The sequence below is a fragment of the Scomber japonicus genome, chromosome 19, assembly GCF_027409825.1.
Source record: "Scomber japonicus isolate fScoJap1 chromosome 19, fScoJap1.pri, whole genome shotgun sequence".
NCBI classification, from domain to species: domain Eukaryota; kingdom Metazoa; phylum Chordata; class Actinopteri; order Scombriformes; family Scombridae; genus Scomber; species Scomber japonicus.
The window spans coordinates 33,297,347-33,314,846 of record NC_070596.1 but is presented as its reverse complement, the minus strand read 5'-3'; the positions used below and the strand labels follow the sequence as shown (position 1 = coordinate 33,314,846).

At 41.5% G+C, this 17,500-nt stretch overlaps 1 protein-coding gene and 1 long non-coding RNA gene across 2 annotated transcripts in view; both read right to left on the bottom strand.

The window, feature by feature from the left end:
* The window catches only part of LOC128380347 (uncharacterized), an 8,490-nt gene extending 648 nt beyond the window's left edge, over nt 1–7,842 (bottom strand). Inside the window, exon 1 of the long non-coding RNA XR_008323484.1 lies at nt 7,722–7,842. This is a non-coding gene — a long non-coding RNA (uncharacterized LOC128380347). The remainder of the gene's footprint in view (nt 1–7,721) is intronic.
* Nucleotides 7,843–8,339: 497 nt separating this feature from the next.
* The window catches only part of fsd1l (fibronectin type III and SPRY domain containing 1-like), a 9,909-nt gene continuing 748 nt past the window's right edge, over nt 8,340–17,500 (bottom strand). The window contains exons 2-13 of the mRNA XM_053340135.1: nt 16,940–17,035; nt 16,723–16,854; nt 16,509–16,610; nt 16,404–16,426; nt 15,916–16,037; nt 15,628–15,849; nt 15,454–15,552; nt 14,015–14,144; nt 13,243–13,331; nt 9,729–9,983; nt 9,375–9,463; nt 8,340–9,286 (exon numbers count right to left, since the gene is read on the bottom strand). Coding sequence (XP_053196110.1) covers nt 9,185–9,286; nt 9,375–9,463; nt 9,729–9,983; nt 13,243–13,331; nt 14,015–14,144; nt 15,454–15,552; nt 15,628–15,849; nt 15,916–16,037; nt 16,404–16,426; nt 16,509–16,610; nt 16,723–16,854; nt 16,940–17,035 — 1,461 coding nt within the window. The 3' untranslated portion in view covers nt 8,340–9,184. The remainder of the gene's footprint in view (nt 9,287–9,374; nt 9,464–9,728; nt 9,984–13,242; nt 13,332–14,014; nt 14,145–15,453; nt 15,553–15,627; nt 15,850–15,915; nt 16,038–16,403; nt 16,427–16,508; nt 16,611–16,722; nt 16,855–16,939; nt 17,036–17,500) is intronic.

Here is a 17,500-nt window from a genome sequence, read left to right as displayed (position 1 = left end):
CTGCAGGAATACTACTACTTTATTCCTCCTCTCTGTTCTACTGCAGGAATACTACTCCTTTATTCCTCCTCTCTGTTCTACTACAGGAATACTACTACTTTATTCCTCCTCTCTGTTCTACTGCAGGAATACTACTACTTTATTCCTCCTCTCTGTTCTACTGCAGGAATACTACTACTTTATTCCTCCTCTCTGTTCTACAGGAATACTACTACTTTATTCATCCTCTCTGTTCTACTGCAGGAATACTACTACTTTATTCCTCCTCTCTGTTCTACTACAGGAATACTACTACTTTATTCCTCCTCTCTGTTCTACTGCAGGAATACTACTACTTTATTCCTCCTCTCTGTTCTACTGCAGGAATACTACTACTTTATTCCTCCTCACTGTTCTACTGCAGGAATACTACTACTTTATTCCTCCTCTCTGTTCTACTGCAGGAATACTACTACTTTATTCCTCCTCTCTGTTCTACTGCAGCAATACTACTACTTTATTCCTCCTCTCTGTTCTACTGCAGGAATACTACTACTTTATTCCTCCTCTCTGTTCTACTGCAGGAATACTACTACTTTATTCCTCCTCTCTGTTCTACAGGAATACTACTACTTTATTCCTCCTCTCTGTTCTACTGCAGGAATACTACTACTTTATTCCTCCTCTCTGTTCTACTACAGGAATACTACTACTTTATTCCTCCTCTCTGTTCTACTGCAGGAATACTACTACTTTATTCCTCCTCTCTGTTCTACTACAGGAATACTACTACTTTATTCCTCCTCTCTGTTCTACTACAGGAATACTACTACTTTATTCCTCCTCTCTGTTCTACTACAGGAATACTACTACTTTATTCCTCCTCTCTGTTCTACAGGAATACTACTACTTTATTCCTCCTCTCTGTTCTATAGGAATACTACTACTTTATTCCTCCTCTCTGTTCTACTGCAGGAATACTACTACTTTATTCCTCCTCTCTGTTCTACTGCAGGAATACTACTACTTTATTCCTCCTCTCTGTTCTACTACAGGAATACTACTACTTTATTCCTCCTCTCTGTTCTACTGCAGGAATACTACTACTTTATTCCTCCTCTCTGTTCTACTACAGGAATACTACTACTTTATTCCTCCTCTCTGTTCTACAGGAATACTACTACTTTATTCCTCCTCTCTGTTCTACAGGAATACTACTACTTTATTCCTCCTCTCTGTTCTACTACAGGAATACTACTACTTTATTCCTCCTCTCTGTTCTACTGCAGGAATACTACTACTTTATTCCTCCTCTCTGTTCTACAGGAATACTACTACTTTATTCCTCCTCTCTGTTCTACTGCAGGAATACTACTACTTTATTCCTCCTCTCTGTTCTACAGGAATACTACTACTTTATTCCTCCTCTCTGTTCTACAGGAATACTACTACTTTATTCCTCCTCTCTGTTCTACTGTAGGAATACTACTACTTTATTCCTCCTCTCTGTTCTACTGCAGGAATACTACTACTTTATTCCTCCTCTCTGTTCTACTGCAGGAATACTACTACTTTATTCCTCCTCTCTGTTCTACTGCAGGAATACTACTACTTTATTCCTCCTCTCTGTTCTACTACAGGAATACTACTACTTTATTCCTCCTCTCTGTTCTACTGTAGGAATACTACTACTTTATTCCTCCTCTCTGTTCTACAGGAATACTACTACTTTATTCCTCCTCTCTGTTCTACTGCAGGAATACTACTACTTTATTCCTCCTCTCTGTTCTACAGGAATACTACTACTTTATTCCTCCTCTCTGTTCTACAGGAATACTACTACTTTATTCCTCCTCTCTGTTCTACTGCAGGAATACTACTACTTTATTCCTCCTCTCTGTTCTACTACAGGAATACTACTACTTTATTCCTCCTCTCTGTTCTACTGCAGGAATACTACTACTTTATTCCTCCTCTCTGTTCTACTGCAGGAATACTACTACTTTATTCCTCCTCTCTGTTCTACAGGAATACTACTACTTTATTCCTCCTCTCTGTTCTACAGGAATACTACTACTTTATTCCTCCTCTCTGTTCTACTGCAGGAATACTACTACTTTATTCCTCCTCTCTGTTCTACAGGAATACTACTACTTTATTCCTCCTCTCTGTTCTACTGCAGGAATACTACTACTTTATTCCTCCTCTCTGTTCTACTGCAGGAATACTACTACTTTATTCCTCCTCTCTGTTCTACTACAGGAATACTACTACTTTATTCCTCCTCTCTGTTCTACTGCAGGAATACTACTACTTTATTCCTCCTCTCTGTTCTACTGCAGGAATACTACTACTTTATTCCTCCTCTCTGTTCTACTGCAGGAATACTACTACTTTATTCCTCCTCTCTGTTCTACAGGAATACTACTACTTTATTCCTCCTCTCTGTTCTACTGCAGGAATACTACTACTTTATTCCTCCTCTCTGTTCTACTACAGGAATACTACTACTTTATTCCTCCTCTCTGTTCTACAGGAATACTACTACTTTATTCCTCCTCTCTGTTCTACAGGAATACTACTACATTATTCCTCCTCTCTGTTCTACTACAGGAATACTACTACTTTATTCCTCCTCTCTGTTCTACTGCAGGAATACTACTACTTTATTCCTCCTCTCTGTTCTACTACAGGAATACTACTACTTTATTCCTCCTCTCTGTTCTACTGCAGGAATACTACTACTTTATTCCTCCTCTCTGTTCTACTACAGGAATACTACTACTTTATTCCTCCTCTCTGTTCTACAGGAATACTACTACTTTATTCCTCCTCTCTGTTCTACAGGAATACTACTACTTTATTCCTCCTCTCTGTTCTACTGCAGGAATACTACTACTTTATTCCTCCTCTCTGTTCTACTGCAGGAATACTACTACTTTATTCCTCCTCTCTGTTCCACTGCAGGAATACTACTACTTTATTCCTCCTCTCTGTTCTACTGCAGGAATACTACTACTTTATTCCTCCTCTCTGTTCTACTGCAGGAATACTACTACTTTATTCCTCCTCTCTGTTCTACTGCAGGAATACTACTACTTTATTCCTCCTCTCTGTTCCACTACAGGAATACTACTACTTTATTCCTCCTCTCTGTTCTACTACAGGAATACTACTACTTTATTCCTCCTCTCTGTTCTACTGCAGGAATACTACTACTTTATTCCTCCTCTCTGTTCTACAGGAATACTACTACTTTATTCCTCCTCTCTGTTCTACTGCAGGAATACTACTACTTTATTCCTCCTCTCTGTTCTACTGCAGGAATACTACTACTTTATTCCTCCTCTCTGTTCTACTGCAGGAATACTACTACTTTATTCCTCCTCTCTGTTCCACTACAGGAATACTACTACTTTATTCCTCCTCTCTGTTCTACAGGAATACTACTACTTTATTCCTCCTCTCTGTTCTACTGTAGGAATACTACTACTTTATTCCTCCTCTCTGTTCTACTGCAGGAATACTACTACTTTATTCCTCCTCTCTGTTCTACTACAGGAATACTACTACTTTATTCCTCCTCTCTGTTCTACTGCAGGAATACTACTACTTTATTCCTCTTCTCTGTTTTACTGCAGGAATACTACTACTTTATTCCTCCTCTCTGTTCCACTACAGGAATACTACTACTTTATTCCTCCTCTCTGTTCTACTGCAGGAATACTACTACTTTATTCCTCCTCTCTGTTCTACTGCAGGAATACTACTACTTTATTCCTCCTCTCTGTTCTACTGCAGGAATACTACTACTTTATTCCTCCTCTCTGTTCTACAGGAATACTACTACTTTATTCCTCCTCTCTGTTCTACTGCAGGAATACTACTACTTTATTCCTCCTCTCTGTTCTACTGTAGGAATACTACTACTTTATTCCTCCTCTCTGTTCTACTGCAGGAATACTACTACTTTATTCCTCCTCTCTGTTCTACAGGAATACTACTACTTTATTCCTCCTCTCTGTTCCACTGCAGGAATACTACTACTTTATTCCTCCTCTCTGTTCTACTACAGGAATACTACTACTTTATTCCTCCTCTCTGTTCTACTGCAGGAATACTACTACTTTATTCCTCCTCTCTGTTCTACTGCAGGAATACTACTACTTTATTCCTCCTCTCTGTTCTACTGCAGGAATACTACTACTTTATTCCTCCTCTCTGTTCTACAGGAATACTACTACTTTATTCCTCCTCTCTGTTCTACAGGAATACTACTACTTTATTCCTCCTCTCTGTTCTACTGCAGGAATACTACTACTTTATTCCTCCTCTCTGTTCTACTGCAGGAATACTACTACTTTATTCCTCCTCTCTGTTCTACTGCAGGAATACTACTACTTTATTCCTCCTCTCTGTTCTACTGCAGGAATACTACTACTTTATTCCTCCTCTCTGTTCTACTGCAGGAATACTACTACTTTATTCCTCCTCTCTGTTCCACTACAGGAATACTACTACTTTATTCCTCCTCTCTGTTCTACAGGAATACTACTACTTTATTCCTCCTCTCTGTTCTACTGTAGGAATACTACTACTTTATTCCTCCTCTCTGTTCTACTGCAGGAATACTACTACTTTATTCCTCCTCTCTGTTCTACTACAGGAATACTACTACTTTATTCCTCCTCTCTGTTCTACTGCAGGAATACTACTACTTTATTCCTCTTCTCTGTTTTACTGCAGGAATACTACTACTTTATTCCTCCTCTCTGTTCCACTACAGGAATACTACTACTTTATTCCTCCTCTCTGTTCTACTGCAGGAATACTACTACTTTATTCCTCCTCTCTGTTCTACTGCAGGAATACTACTACTTTATTCCTCCTCTCTGTTCTACTGCAGGAATACTACTACTTTATTCCTCCTCTCTGTTCTACAGGAATACTACTACTTTATTCCTCCTCTCTGTTCTACTGCAGGAATACTACTACTTTATTCCTCCTCTCTGTTCTACTGTAGGAATACTACTACTTTATTCCTCCTCTCTGTTCTACTGCAGGAATACTACTACTTTATTCCTCCTCTCTGTTCTACAGGAATACTACTACTTTATTCCTCCTCTCTGTTCCACTGCAGGAATACTACTACTTTATTCCTCCTCTCTGTTCTACTACAGGAATACTACTACTTTATTCCTCCTCTCTGTTCTACTGCAGGAATACTACTACTTTATTCCTCCTCTCTGTTCTACTGCAGGAATACTACTACTTTATTCCTCCTCTCTGTTCTACAGGAATACTACTACTTTATTCCTCCTCTCTGTTCTACAGGAATACTACTACTTTATTCCTCCTCTCTGTTCTACTGCAGGAATACTACTACTTTATTCCTCCTCTCTGTTCTACTGCAGGAATACTACTACTTTATTCCTCCTCTCTGTTCTACTGCAGGAATACTACTACTTTATTCCTCCTCTCTGTTCTACTGCAGGAATACTACTACTTTATTCCTCCTCTCTGTTCTACTGCAGGAATACTACTACTTTATTCCTCCTCTCTGTTCTACAGGAATACTACTACTTTATTCCTCCTCTCTGTTCTACTGCAGGAATACTACTACTTTATTCCTCCTCTCTGTTCTACTGCAGGAATACTACTACTTTATTCCTCCTCTCTGTTCTACTGCAGGAATACTACTACTTTATTCCTCCTCTCTGTTCTACTGTAGGAATACTACTACTTTATTCCTCCTCTCTGTTCTACTGCAGTAATACTACTACTTTATTCCTCCTCTCTGTTCTACAGGAATACTACTACTTTATTCCTCCTCTCTGTTCTACAGGAATAATACTACTTTATTCCTCCTCTCTGTTCTACAGGAATACTACTACTTTATTCCTCCTCTCTGTTCTACTGCAGGAATACTACTACTTTATTCCTCCTCTCTGTTCTACTACAGGAATACTACTACTTTATTCCTCCTCTCTGTTCTACTGCAGGAATACTACTACTTTATTCCTCCTCTCTGTTCTACTACAGGAATACTACTACTTTATTCCTCCTCTCTGTTCTACAGGAATACTACTACTTTATTCCTCCTCTCTGTTCTACTACAGGAATACTACTACTTTATTCCTCCTCTCTGTTCTACTGCAGGAATACTACTACTTTATTCCTCCTCTCTGTTCTACAGGAATACTACTACTTTATTCCTCCTCTCTGTTCTACTACAGGAATACTACTACTTTATTCCTCCTCTCTGTTCTACTACAGGAATACTACTACTTTATTCCTCCTCTCTGTTCTACTACAGGAATACTACTACTTTATTCCTCCTCTCTGTTCTACTGCAGGAATACTACTACTTTATTCCTCCTCTCTGTTCTACAGGAATACTACTACTTTATTCCTCCTCTCTGTTCTACTACAGGAATACTACTACTTTATTCCTCCTCTCTGTTCTACTGCAGGAATACTACTACTTTATTCCTCCTCTCTGTTCTACAGGAATACTACTACTTTATTCCTCCTCTCTGTTCTACTGCAGGAATACTACTACTTTATTCCTCCTCTCTGTTCTACAGGAATACTACTACTTTATTCCTCCTCTCTGTTCTACTACAGGAATACTACTACTTTATTCCTCCTCTCTGTTCTACTGCAGGAATACTACTACTTTATTCCTCCTCTCTGTTCTACTACAGGAATACTACTACTTTATTCCTCCTCTCTGTTCTATAGGAATACTACTACTTTATTCCTCCTCTCTGTTCTACAGGAATACTACTACTTTATTCCTCCTCTCTGTTCTACTGCAGGAATACTACTACTTTATTCCTCCTCTCTGTTCTACTGCAGGAATACTACTACTTTATTCCTCCTCTCTGTTCTACTGCAGGAATACTACTACTTTATTCCTCCTCTCTGTTCTACTGCAGGAATACTACTACTTTATTCCTCCTCTCTGTTCTACTGCAGGAATACTACTACTTTATCCCTCCTCTCTGTTCTACTGCAGGAATACTACTACTTTATTCCTCCTCTCTGTTCTACTGCAGGAATACTACTACTTTATCCCTCCTCTCTGTTCTACTGCAGGAATACTACTACTTTATTCCTCCTCTCTGTTCTACAGGAATACTACTACTTTATTCCTCCTCTCTGTTCTACTGCAGGAATACTACTACTTTATTCCTCCTCTCTGTTCTACTGCAGGAATACTACTACTTTATTCCTCCTCTCTGTTCTACAGGAATACTACTACTTTATTCCTCCTCTCTGTTCTACTGCAGGAATACTACTACTTTATTCCTCCTCTCTGTTCTACTGCAGGAATACTACTACTTTATTCCTCCTCTCTGTTCTACTACAGGAATACTACTACTTTATTCCTCCTCTCTGTTCTGCTGTTGTACTATCGCGAGATTTGAACCGCTACAGACTTGGCGACCTCTCGCGAGAGTTGCAGTGCGGAAGATAATCGGTAGCTTTCCGGTAACGGTTCATGTTTAACGTCATTCTGACGGTTAATGTCGTCACAGCGAGCCTTTCTGTGACGTCACAGGGGGGGCCCGCACGGCGGGAATGTTGCGTGCCAACGGGGAGGTGGGGAGGTGGGGGGATGACGGGGGGAGGGGGGCTAAAGGAGACTGGACGAGCTAGCAGCGGCTAGCCGCCGTTAGCAGCTTTAAACCGGGACAAACCGGGACAAACAGGGACAGTGTAACTGCTGGTTTTACCTCTGTCAGTCCCGTCGGTCCGTTAGTTCCGTTAAATCCTCCCGCCGCTCAGACCGGGAAGCTCCCGGCGGGAATGATCCGGAGCTGTTGTCACCGGGCCGGCGCCACGCTTCCGCTGGACTGTCACAATAAGAGCTGAAACAGGACACGGAACCTTTCAAATTAAAACACCAAGAACAGATATAGCTTCCGGTCCGTGTAATTTTCAAAGTAAAAGCACAACAATATATTTTTTAAAACATTTTTAGCAGCAAATTATTCAAATGACACGTGACTCTTATTTCCTGTTTCATTGAAAATAAATATCATTACATCACGACCTATAGAAACTGCTAAATTAATATCAACTATTAATAAAGTAAAAGTACAAATACTACAGTAAAGTACTAGTACCTCTTACTGTACTACAGTAAAGTACTAGTACCCCTAACTGTACTACAGTATAGTACTAGTACCCCCCCCCCCCCCATTTAAAGGGACAGGGTTGCTCTTAGTGTCATTTAATGTCTTATTTACATAAAATATAAAACTATAAACTATATTTTGTGTTGTTGAATAAACAGGAGACAAACATTTGATTCATTTCATCTAAAAAATGTTTTATTTTCACAGTTTATGAAAAACATTTGATGACAAATATTAAATTCTATTTTCTGTGACAGATTGTTTTATAAAAACTGATCAAACTTAAATCCTGATGCTCAAAAACAAACAAACCAACGCAGCTGTTTAACCAGCAGGGGGCAGCACTGTTAGCACCGTTAGCAGCTAAAAACCTCAGCTCAGTGCTAATGCTAAGCTAACAGCTGCTCGAATACATCTAAGCTACAGAGGAAGTGCTTCTTCTTCTTCTCATGTTGACTGAAGGCAGACTCTCCGTCGCCTCTTCAGGTTTAAACTGGTATTACAGTGCTAGCTGGTTAGCATGCTAACTTCACATTGACTGGTATTGCAGTGCTAGCTGGTTAGCATGCTAACTTCACATTGACTGGTATTACAGTGCTAGCTGGTTAGCATGCTAACTTCACATCGACTGGTATTACAGTGCTAGCTGGTTAGCATGCTAACTTCACATCGACTGGTATTACAGTGCTAGCTGGTTAGCATGCTAACTTCACATTGTGTTCATCACTTTTGTTCTTTTTACATTTGTTTAAATAAAGTCAGTCATGATAGGAAGTTCTATCCACACCTTCACAATAAAAGTCAGTAGGAATGCACAACACTATTTATGACGTGTTTCAAAATAAAAATAATTCACAAACTTCAAAATAAAAGCCAAATCTAAATAATAACCCTAGTAATTTTTCAAAATAAAAGCATTCACCTAAACCCATGGCTTTCAAAATAAGAGCAGATAATAATAATCAATGAAGTTTCTGATCGTATTAGTTTTATATTATTAATAAACTCTAATCAATAAATATTTAAATAAATCATTAGACGAGTTCTGATTGGTCGATCTACTGCGACAAGTTACTGAGGCTCTGATTGGTGGAGAGAAACTTTCCCATGAAGCTCGGCACCTGCAGGCCGGTTGTCACGGAGATCCCGCCGCACCAAACCTGCAACACAGAGTTATAATTAAATATATATATATATATATATATTTATATATATGTATGCGTGTGTATAACCGGTTGGTGTACTGACGGTGAAGGCGGGAACGAGCGTCTGGCTGAACTTTGTTTTGAAAGCGTGAAGAAGACGAAGATGATCGACGTCGATGAAGAACAGATCACCTGAAACACATCAGAGCTGTTAGCTGTTAGCTGTTAGCAGTTAGCTGTAGGCTGTTAGCTGTTAGCAGTTAGCTGTAGGCTGTTAGCTGTTAGCAGTTAGCTGTAGGCTGTTAGCTGTAGGCTGTTAGCTGTTAGTTAGCAGTTAGCGGTTAGACAGTCGTTAAACTTTATGACTATATAAAAACATTTAGCTGAAGATTCACGACTTCAGAACGTTTTTAGTAAAAACTTAAAACAATAAAGTGATAAGATTTTTTCTTCGTACCGTTGTCGTAGTTACAGTAGATTCCAATTCGCTGAGGCAGCGGCCAATCCAGTGCCTTCGCTCGGTTGTTGTGCTTCGCAGCGAGCGAGCTCTGCAGCCATTGGCTGGCGTGGAGACACCACGAACCAGCGCTCTTCCCTAATTGGTCGAAGCGCCCCAGGCTAGCTCTATAGGCCACGCCCACGCTGAGCGACTTCCAGTCAGCCAGGGGGCGGAGCTCCCAGTAGTGACAGCCGCCACTCATTTCCTGGTCGCCTAGGAGACCAAAAAAATATGTTTTAATGTTTAAAGCAGAAAATAAATTAATAAATAAATAATACAAAAATGAATATTTCCAAAATAAAAGCCAGAGGGAACAGCTTCAGCCTTCAAGATAAAAGTCTGCCAATGCGTTATAACTTTCAAAATAAAAGCCAGTGACAACAAACAACAGTTTTTCTTCAAAATAAAAGCCCTAACTCCAAAACTCCAAAGCTCCTTTTTCAAAATCAGTAATATTAATAATTTAAATTAATTTTGATTAAATATAAATTTAATTCTCTTTAACCCCCCCCCCACGTGTGTGTATAGTGTGTATTAGTGTGTATTAGTGTGTAGTAGTGTGTATAGTGTGTATAGTGTGTAGTAGTGTGTAGTAGTGTGTATTAGTGTGTATAGTGTGTAGTAGTGTGTAGTAGTGTGTATAGTGTGTAGTAGTGTGTAGTAGTGTGTAGTAGTGTGTATTAGTGTGTATAGTGTGTAGTAGTGTGTAGTAGTGTGTATTAGTGTGTATAGTGTGTAGTAGTGTGTAGTAGTGTGTATTAGTGTGTATAGTGTGTAGTAGTGTGTATAGTGTGTAGTAGTGTGTATAGTGTGTATTAGTGTGTATAGTGTGTATTAGTGTGTATAGTGTGTAGTAGTGTGTAGTAGTGTGTATTAGTGTGTATAGTGTGTAGTAGTGTGTATTAGTGTGTATAGTGTGTATAGTGTGTATAGTGTGTATAGTGTGTAGTAGTGTGTATTAGTGTGTATAGTGTGTATTAGTGTGTATAGTGTGTAGTAGTGTGTATAGTGTGTAGTAGTGTGTAGTAGTGTGTATTAGTGTGTATAGTGTGTAGTAGTGTGTATAGTGTGTAGTAGTGTGTATAGTGTGTATAGTGTGTAGTAGTGTGTATAGTGTGTATAGTGTGTATAGTGTGTATTAGTGTGTATAGTGTGTAGTAGTGTGTAGTAGTGTGTATTAGTGTGTATTAGTGTGTAGTAGTGTGTAGTAGTGTGTATTAGTGTGTAGTAGTGTGTAGTAGTGTGTATTAGTGTGTATTAGTGTGTATTAGTGTGTATTAGTGTGTAGTAGTGTGTATAGTGTGTAGTAGTGTGTAGTAGTGTGTATAGTGTGTATAGTGTGTATTAGTGTGTATAGTGTGTATTAGTGTGTATAGTGTGTAGTAGTGTGTAGTAGTGTGTATAGTGTGTATAGTGTGTATAGTGTGTATTTGTGTGTATAGTGTGTATTAGTGTGTATAGTGTGTAGTAGTGTGTATAGTGTGTATTAGTGTGTAGTAGTGTGTAGTAGTGTGTATAGTGTGTAGTAGTAGTGTGTATAGTGTGTATAGTGTGTATAGTGTGTATAGTGTGTAGTAGTGTGTATAGTGTGTATTAGTGTGTATAGTGTGTATTAGTGTGTATAGTGTGTAGTAGTGTGTATTAGTGTGTATAGTGTGTATTAGTGTGTATAGTGTGTATTAGTGTGTAGTAGTGTGTAGTAGTGTGTATAGTGTGTAGTAGTGTGTATAGTGTGTAGTAGTGTGTATAGTGTGTAGTAGTGTGTATTAGTGTGTAGTAGTGTATAGTAGTGTGTATAGTGTGTAGTAGTGTGTATAGTGTGTAGTAGTGTGTATTAGTGTGTAGTAGTGTGTATTAGTGTGTATTAGTGTGTATAGTGTGTATTAGTGTGTAGTAGTGTGTAGTAGTGTGTATAGTGTGTAGTAGTGTGTATAGTGTGTAGTAGTGTGTATTAGTGTAGTAGTAGTGTGTAGTAGTGTGTAGTAGTGTGTAGTAGTGTGTATAGTGTGTAGTAGTGTGTATAGTGTGTAGTAGTGTGTAGTAGTGTGTAGTAGTGTGTATTAGTGTGTATAGTGTGTATTAGTGTGTAGTAGTGTGTAGTAGTGTGTAGTAGTGTGTATTAGTGTGTAGTAGTGTGTATAGTGTGTAGTAGTGTGTATTAGTGTGTAGTAGTGTGTAGTAGTGTGTAGTAGTGTGTATAGTGTGTAGTAGTGTGTATAGTGTGTAGTAGTGTGTAGTAGTGTGTATAGTGTGTAGTAGTGTGTAGTAGTGTGTAGTAGTGTGTATTAGTGTGTATTAGTGTGTAGTAGTGTGTAGTAGTGTGTAGTAGTGTGTATAGTGTGTATAGTGTGTATTAGTGTGTATTAGTGTGTAGTAGTGTGTATAGTGTGTAGTAGTGTGTAGTAGTGTGTATTAGTGTGTATTAGTGTGTATTAGTGTGTAGTAGTGTGTAGTAGTGTGTATAGTGTGTATAGTGTGTATTAGTGTGTATTAGTGTGTAGTAGTGTGTATAGTGTGTAGTAGTGTGTAGTAGTGTGTAGTAGTGTGTATTAGTGTGTATTAGTGTGTAGTAGTGTGTAGTAGTGTGTAGTAGTGTGTATAGTGTGTATAGTGTGTATTAGTGTGTATTAGTGTGTAGTAGTGTGTATAGTGTGTAGTAGTGTGTATTAGTGTGTATTAGTGTGTAGTAGTGTGTAGTAGTGTGTATAGTGTGTATAGTGTGTATTAGTGTGTATTAGTGTGTATTAGTGTGTAGTAGTGTGTATAGTGTGTAGTAGTGTGTATTAGTGTGTATTAGTGTGTAGTAGTGTGTAGTAGTGTGTATAGTGTGTATAGTGTGTATTAGTGTGTATTAGTGTGTAGTAGTGTGTATAGTGTGTAGTAGTGTGTAGTAGTGTGTATAGTGTGTAGTAGTGTGTATTAGTGTGTAGTAGTGTGTATAGTGTGTAGTAGTGTGTATTAGTGTGTATTAGTGTGTAGTAGTGTGTATTAGTGTGTATAGTGTGTATAGTGTGTATTAGTGTGTATTAGTGTGTAGTAGTGTGTATAGTGTGTAGTAGTGTGTAGTAGTGTGTAGTAGTGTGTATTAGTGTGTAGTAGTGTGTAGTAGTGTGTAGTAGTGTGTATAGTGTGTATAGTGTGTATTAGTGTGTATTAGTGTGTAGTAGTGTGTAGTAGTGTGTAGTAGTGTGTAGTAGTGTGTATTAGTGTGTAGTAGTGTGTAGTAGTGTGTAGTAGTGTGTAGTAGTGTGTATAGTGTGTATAGTGTGTATTAGTGTGTATTAGTGTGTAGTAGTGTGTATAGTGTGTAGTAGTGTGTAGTAGTGTGTATAGTGTGTAGTAGTGTGTATTAGTGTGTAGTAGTGTGTATAGTGTGTAGTAGTGTGTATTAGTGTGTATTAGTGTGTAGTAGTGTGTAGTAGTGTGTAGTAGTGTGTATTAGTGTGTATTAGTGTGTAGTAGTGTGTATTACCCAGAACTGTGTACGACTCTCCAGCGAATCGGTCGCGTCCTGTCCGGCTTGCTGCCGTCTTATTGGGCGACGGCGTGGCGCTTCTGCTGCTGTCATAGAAACAGGTCAGAGGTCAAAGGTCAAAGGTCAGAGGTCAGAGGTCAGAACACAGACGGAGGTGAATGAGCCAATGAGGTCGAGCTAAAGCGACGAGATGAAAAAAATAAAAGTTAAAAAAACTTTAATTAAAAACTCTGATGTCAGCAGTGATGTCAGCAGTGATGTCAGCAGTGATGTCACAGTGATGTCAGCAGTGATGTAACAGTGATGTCAGCAGTGATGTAACAGTGATGTCAGCAGTGATGTCAGCAGTGATGTAACAGTGATGTAAGCAGTGATGTCACAGTGATGTCAGCAGTGATGTCATAGTGATGTCAGCAGTGATGTCAGCAGTGATGTAACAGTGATGTCAGCAGTGATGTAACAGTGATGTCAGCAGTGATGTCACAGTGATGTCAGCAGTGATGTAACAGTGATGTCAGCAGTGATGTAACAGTGATGTCAGCAGTGATGTCAGCAGTTACTGATTGGCTGCATGAAGCGAGTAATGACAGATGAGAAGTGATTGGTGGTTGCTCGGCAACCAGGAAGCAACAGCTGTTTCTACCTGAGTGTCTGGAGGAGGACGCAGTACGGAGACAGCAGAGGGACAAAAAAGGTCAGCAGAAAAAACAATCAGCACAGTTTGCAGCGGAGCTTTCGACAGTGAGCCATGATCTTCTTCTTCACTCACCTGCTCTTATTCTCTTTGCCTTTCAGTCGGGGGTCGTGACCTTTGACCCCCTGTGGCTCCCAGGTCACCGTGTCCCCCTGCACCTTCAGCTCCGGGTGAGCCGTCGCCGCGTCGAAGCCGAAGTTAAACGCTGAGACAGAGAGAGAAGAGTTCAGTCAGTAACTGCCAGCTATCAAGACTTTGTGTTTGTAAATATATTCTAACCCTCTCCTGGACTCTCTGGGACTGGGCGGGTCAGCTGATCACCACCTGGTGCGCTGAGGTGGATCAGGCGGGGAGGCGAGCTGCCGGACAGACCTGGGAAACCTAAACCAGTAGTGAGGGTGAACTGGGAACATCTGGCCCCCATCCACCAGACCTTCAACTCCTCTGGAGGAACTTCTCCTGCATCCTGGGGGGGGGGGGGGGGGTCAGAGTGGACCATGTTCAGGAGGCAGCTGCTCCGAGCTGCAGCTGGAAGGTCACTGGTGCTTGAGGGGGGGCGACCTGAGAACCTGCTGGTGGATCACAGCGGTGAAGGAGCCTTTAGGGCCTGGCTGGATCAGGGTTCTCCTGTAGGGGGGCGGGGGGGGGGGTTCCCTCTGACATGCTGAAGGCTCTGGACATTGTGAGGCAGTCATGGAGGTCAGGAACAGAACCCATGGACTGGCAGACCGGGATGGTGGTCCCCATCTTTAGAAAGGGGACCAGAGGCTCCAACTATCAGGATCAGACTACTGAGCCTCCAGGAGAAGCTGCTGCTGAAAGGCTCCGGCTGATGAACCTGATTCAGGAGGAGCGATGTGGATTCTGGCCGTGGAACAGTAGACCAGCTCTTCACCCTGCAGGATCCTGGAGGGGTCATGGGAGTTCACACATCCAGTCTACATGTGCTTTGTGGACTTGGGGAAGGCTTAGGACCGTGTCCCTGGGGGGACCTTGTGGGAGTTTGGGGTACCAGGGTCTCTGCTGCGAGGCATTGGGTCCCTAAACAACCGCTGTGAGAGCTGTGTTCACATCCTCTACAGTAAGTCAGACCTGGTCTCAGTGGGTGTTGGGCTCCATCAGGGCTGTCCCTGGTCTCTGATCCTGTTTGTGATCTTCATGGACAGAGTCTCAAGGTGCAGCCGGGGGAGCAGAGAGTCCAGTTTGGGGACCTCAGAATCACCTCTCTGCTGTTTACGGTTGATGTTGTTGTGTTGGACTCTACATGTGAAGTCCTCCAACAGGCTCTGAGACGGTTTGCAGCTGAATGTGAAGCGACGTGATGTCAGCACCTCCACATCTGAGGCCATGATGCTCTGCTGGGACAAGGTGGACTGTGGGGGGGGTGTTACTGCCCCAAGCGGAGGAGTTTAAGTATCTGGGGGTCTTGAAGAAACTAATGTAACGTGGCATATTGATGACCTGTTAGACTAATAGTGACGGTTATACTTCCTGAATGAGCTCCGTGTGTTTACCTGTGGTTTCTATGGCGACGGGCTCGGAGAACTCGCCGGCGGCCGCCTTGTTTCTGGCTCGGACGCGAACGACAACGAAATGAGAGTCAAACTTCAGACCTGAGACACAAAAACACCATTCAGTGACGGTGACCTTTGACCTCTGACCTGCGAGGATGACCTTTGACCTCTCACCTGTGATGGTGACCTGTGTGTCTGTGATGTCGTGGATTTTTTCCCAGCATGCCCCTGCTGCTCTCAGTGGGCTCTCCTGATTTGTTTTTCTGTATTCGACATCGTAGCGTTCAATTCGCCCGCTGCCATCGGCAACGCCCTCACCGGCCGGCTGCCAGGCAACCGTGACGGTGTTGTCATGGACGACGCAGCAGGAGGGGTCGACCTGCGGCGCAGCGGGCACTACGACAGACAGGAAGTGAGACAGCAACCTTTAATAAAACCACAGATGAAGAAACCATGACTCACCTGGCAGGAAGTGAAGTCGCTGAAGCCCCGCCCTCTCCACGCTAAAGTCCACGGTGAACTCTGAAAAGCCCGCCACCGCCGCCGGTCGGGTCGTCAGCCGGAACGCCGGCGCCATGGTTACCCTGGTAACGGGGGGGTGGGGAGGGGGGCGGGGTTACGAGTGAGGAGTTAGAGGGGCGGGGTTAAGAGGGCGGTATTAATGGGAGGGGTTAGAGGGCGGGGTTAAGAGGGAGGCGTTAAAGGGGCGGGGTTAAGAGGGAGGAGTTAGAGGGGCGGAGTTTATTACTGTTAACTTAGTTTGTTAGTTTAATTTAAATTTAGTTAATTTAAGAAAAGAAATGTGATGAAATATTAACAGCCAAAAACAAATAAATGAAAAACAAAGATGTAAAGAAACAAAAACAGAGAAAAGAAGAATCATTAAAACATGAACAAAGTAAACTGGTGATAAATATAATGATAGATATAAATGTGAACGGTGAACTGACCTCTCTTTGATTTGTTTTGCAGCCTGAAAAAAACAAACTTTATTTAATCCAACAAGTTTTTCTGCGATAATGTTTAAATAAAGTTTCGTTCATGATGATTTGAACCTTGAGGAATTCTTCTTCGTTGGTGATGGTCAGCGTCTGGTTGGCGAAGTCGAGCAGCTCCTCGCATGACATCATCGCGACCCGCCCCTCCGACAGCTGCTTCTGAAACAACCAATCAGAGCACTCCGTTAAATGAACTGTAAATGTCAGGTTATTGATTATTGATGATAAATAATTATATATTAATTCATTATATTATATATTAACGATCTACCTGCAGCTGCGCCTCCTTCCTCTGCGTCTCCTCTTTAATGGCGCCACGGAGCTCCGCCCCCTTCTCTTCCAGGGCGGAGCTTAGCTGCTCAAGCTCCGCCTCCAGGTCTGACGTCACTTTAAATGACTCCTCCTGATTGGACGGGAAAAGTATATTTAAATAGATTTTCAGTTGTGTTCCCGCCCACCTGTTTCCTCTGAGCCAATCAGACGCTGACCTGCAGTCCTGAGAGCGTGGTGTCGACTGTCTCCAGGAAGATTTGGAGCTCTTCATTCTTATTGGCTAACGTGCTGATGATCCTCCGCAGAGCTTCCTGTTCAACACACACAGACCATGTGTAATAATAATAGTATATTATGTGTAACATTATTACCGTAATACCGGGTGTATATGATGCACCTTTAAAAGTGTGGTGCATCTTCTACACTGACCAGCAGTAAATACAGAGCGTTGGATCTGGATGAGATCACAGATGGATGGGACAATTTATTCTCTGACCATAAAAAGTGTAACGTGTGTACGCAGCATGTCACACATGTTTCCTGTCTGTGATACATGAAGGTATGTAAGATGATCCTGATGTTTGATAAGCTAGAGCTAACCCTAACCCCTTAACCCCTAACCCCTAACCCCCTAACCCTAACCCCTAACCCCTAACCCTTCCACCTTTAAATGTCCCATGTGTGATGCTGCAGTTAGTGGGAGGAGACGAGGAGGTGAAATAGTTTTGGGTCTACCGCTTGACGAACCCTAACCCCTAACCCTGACTAACCCCTAA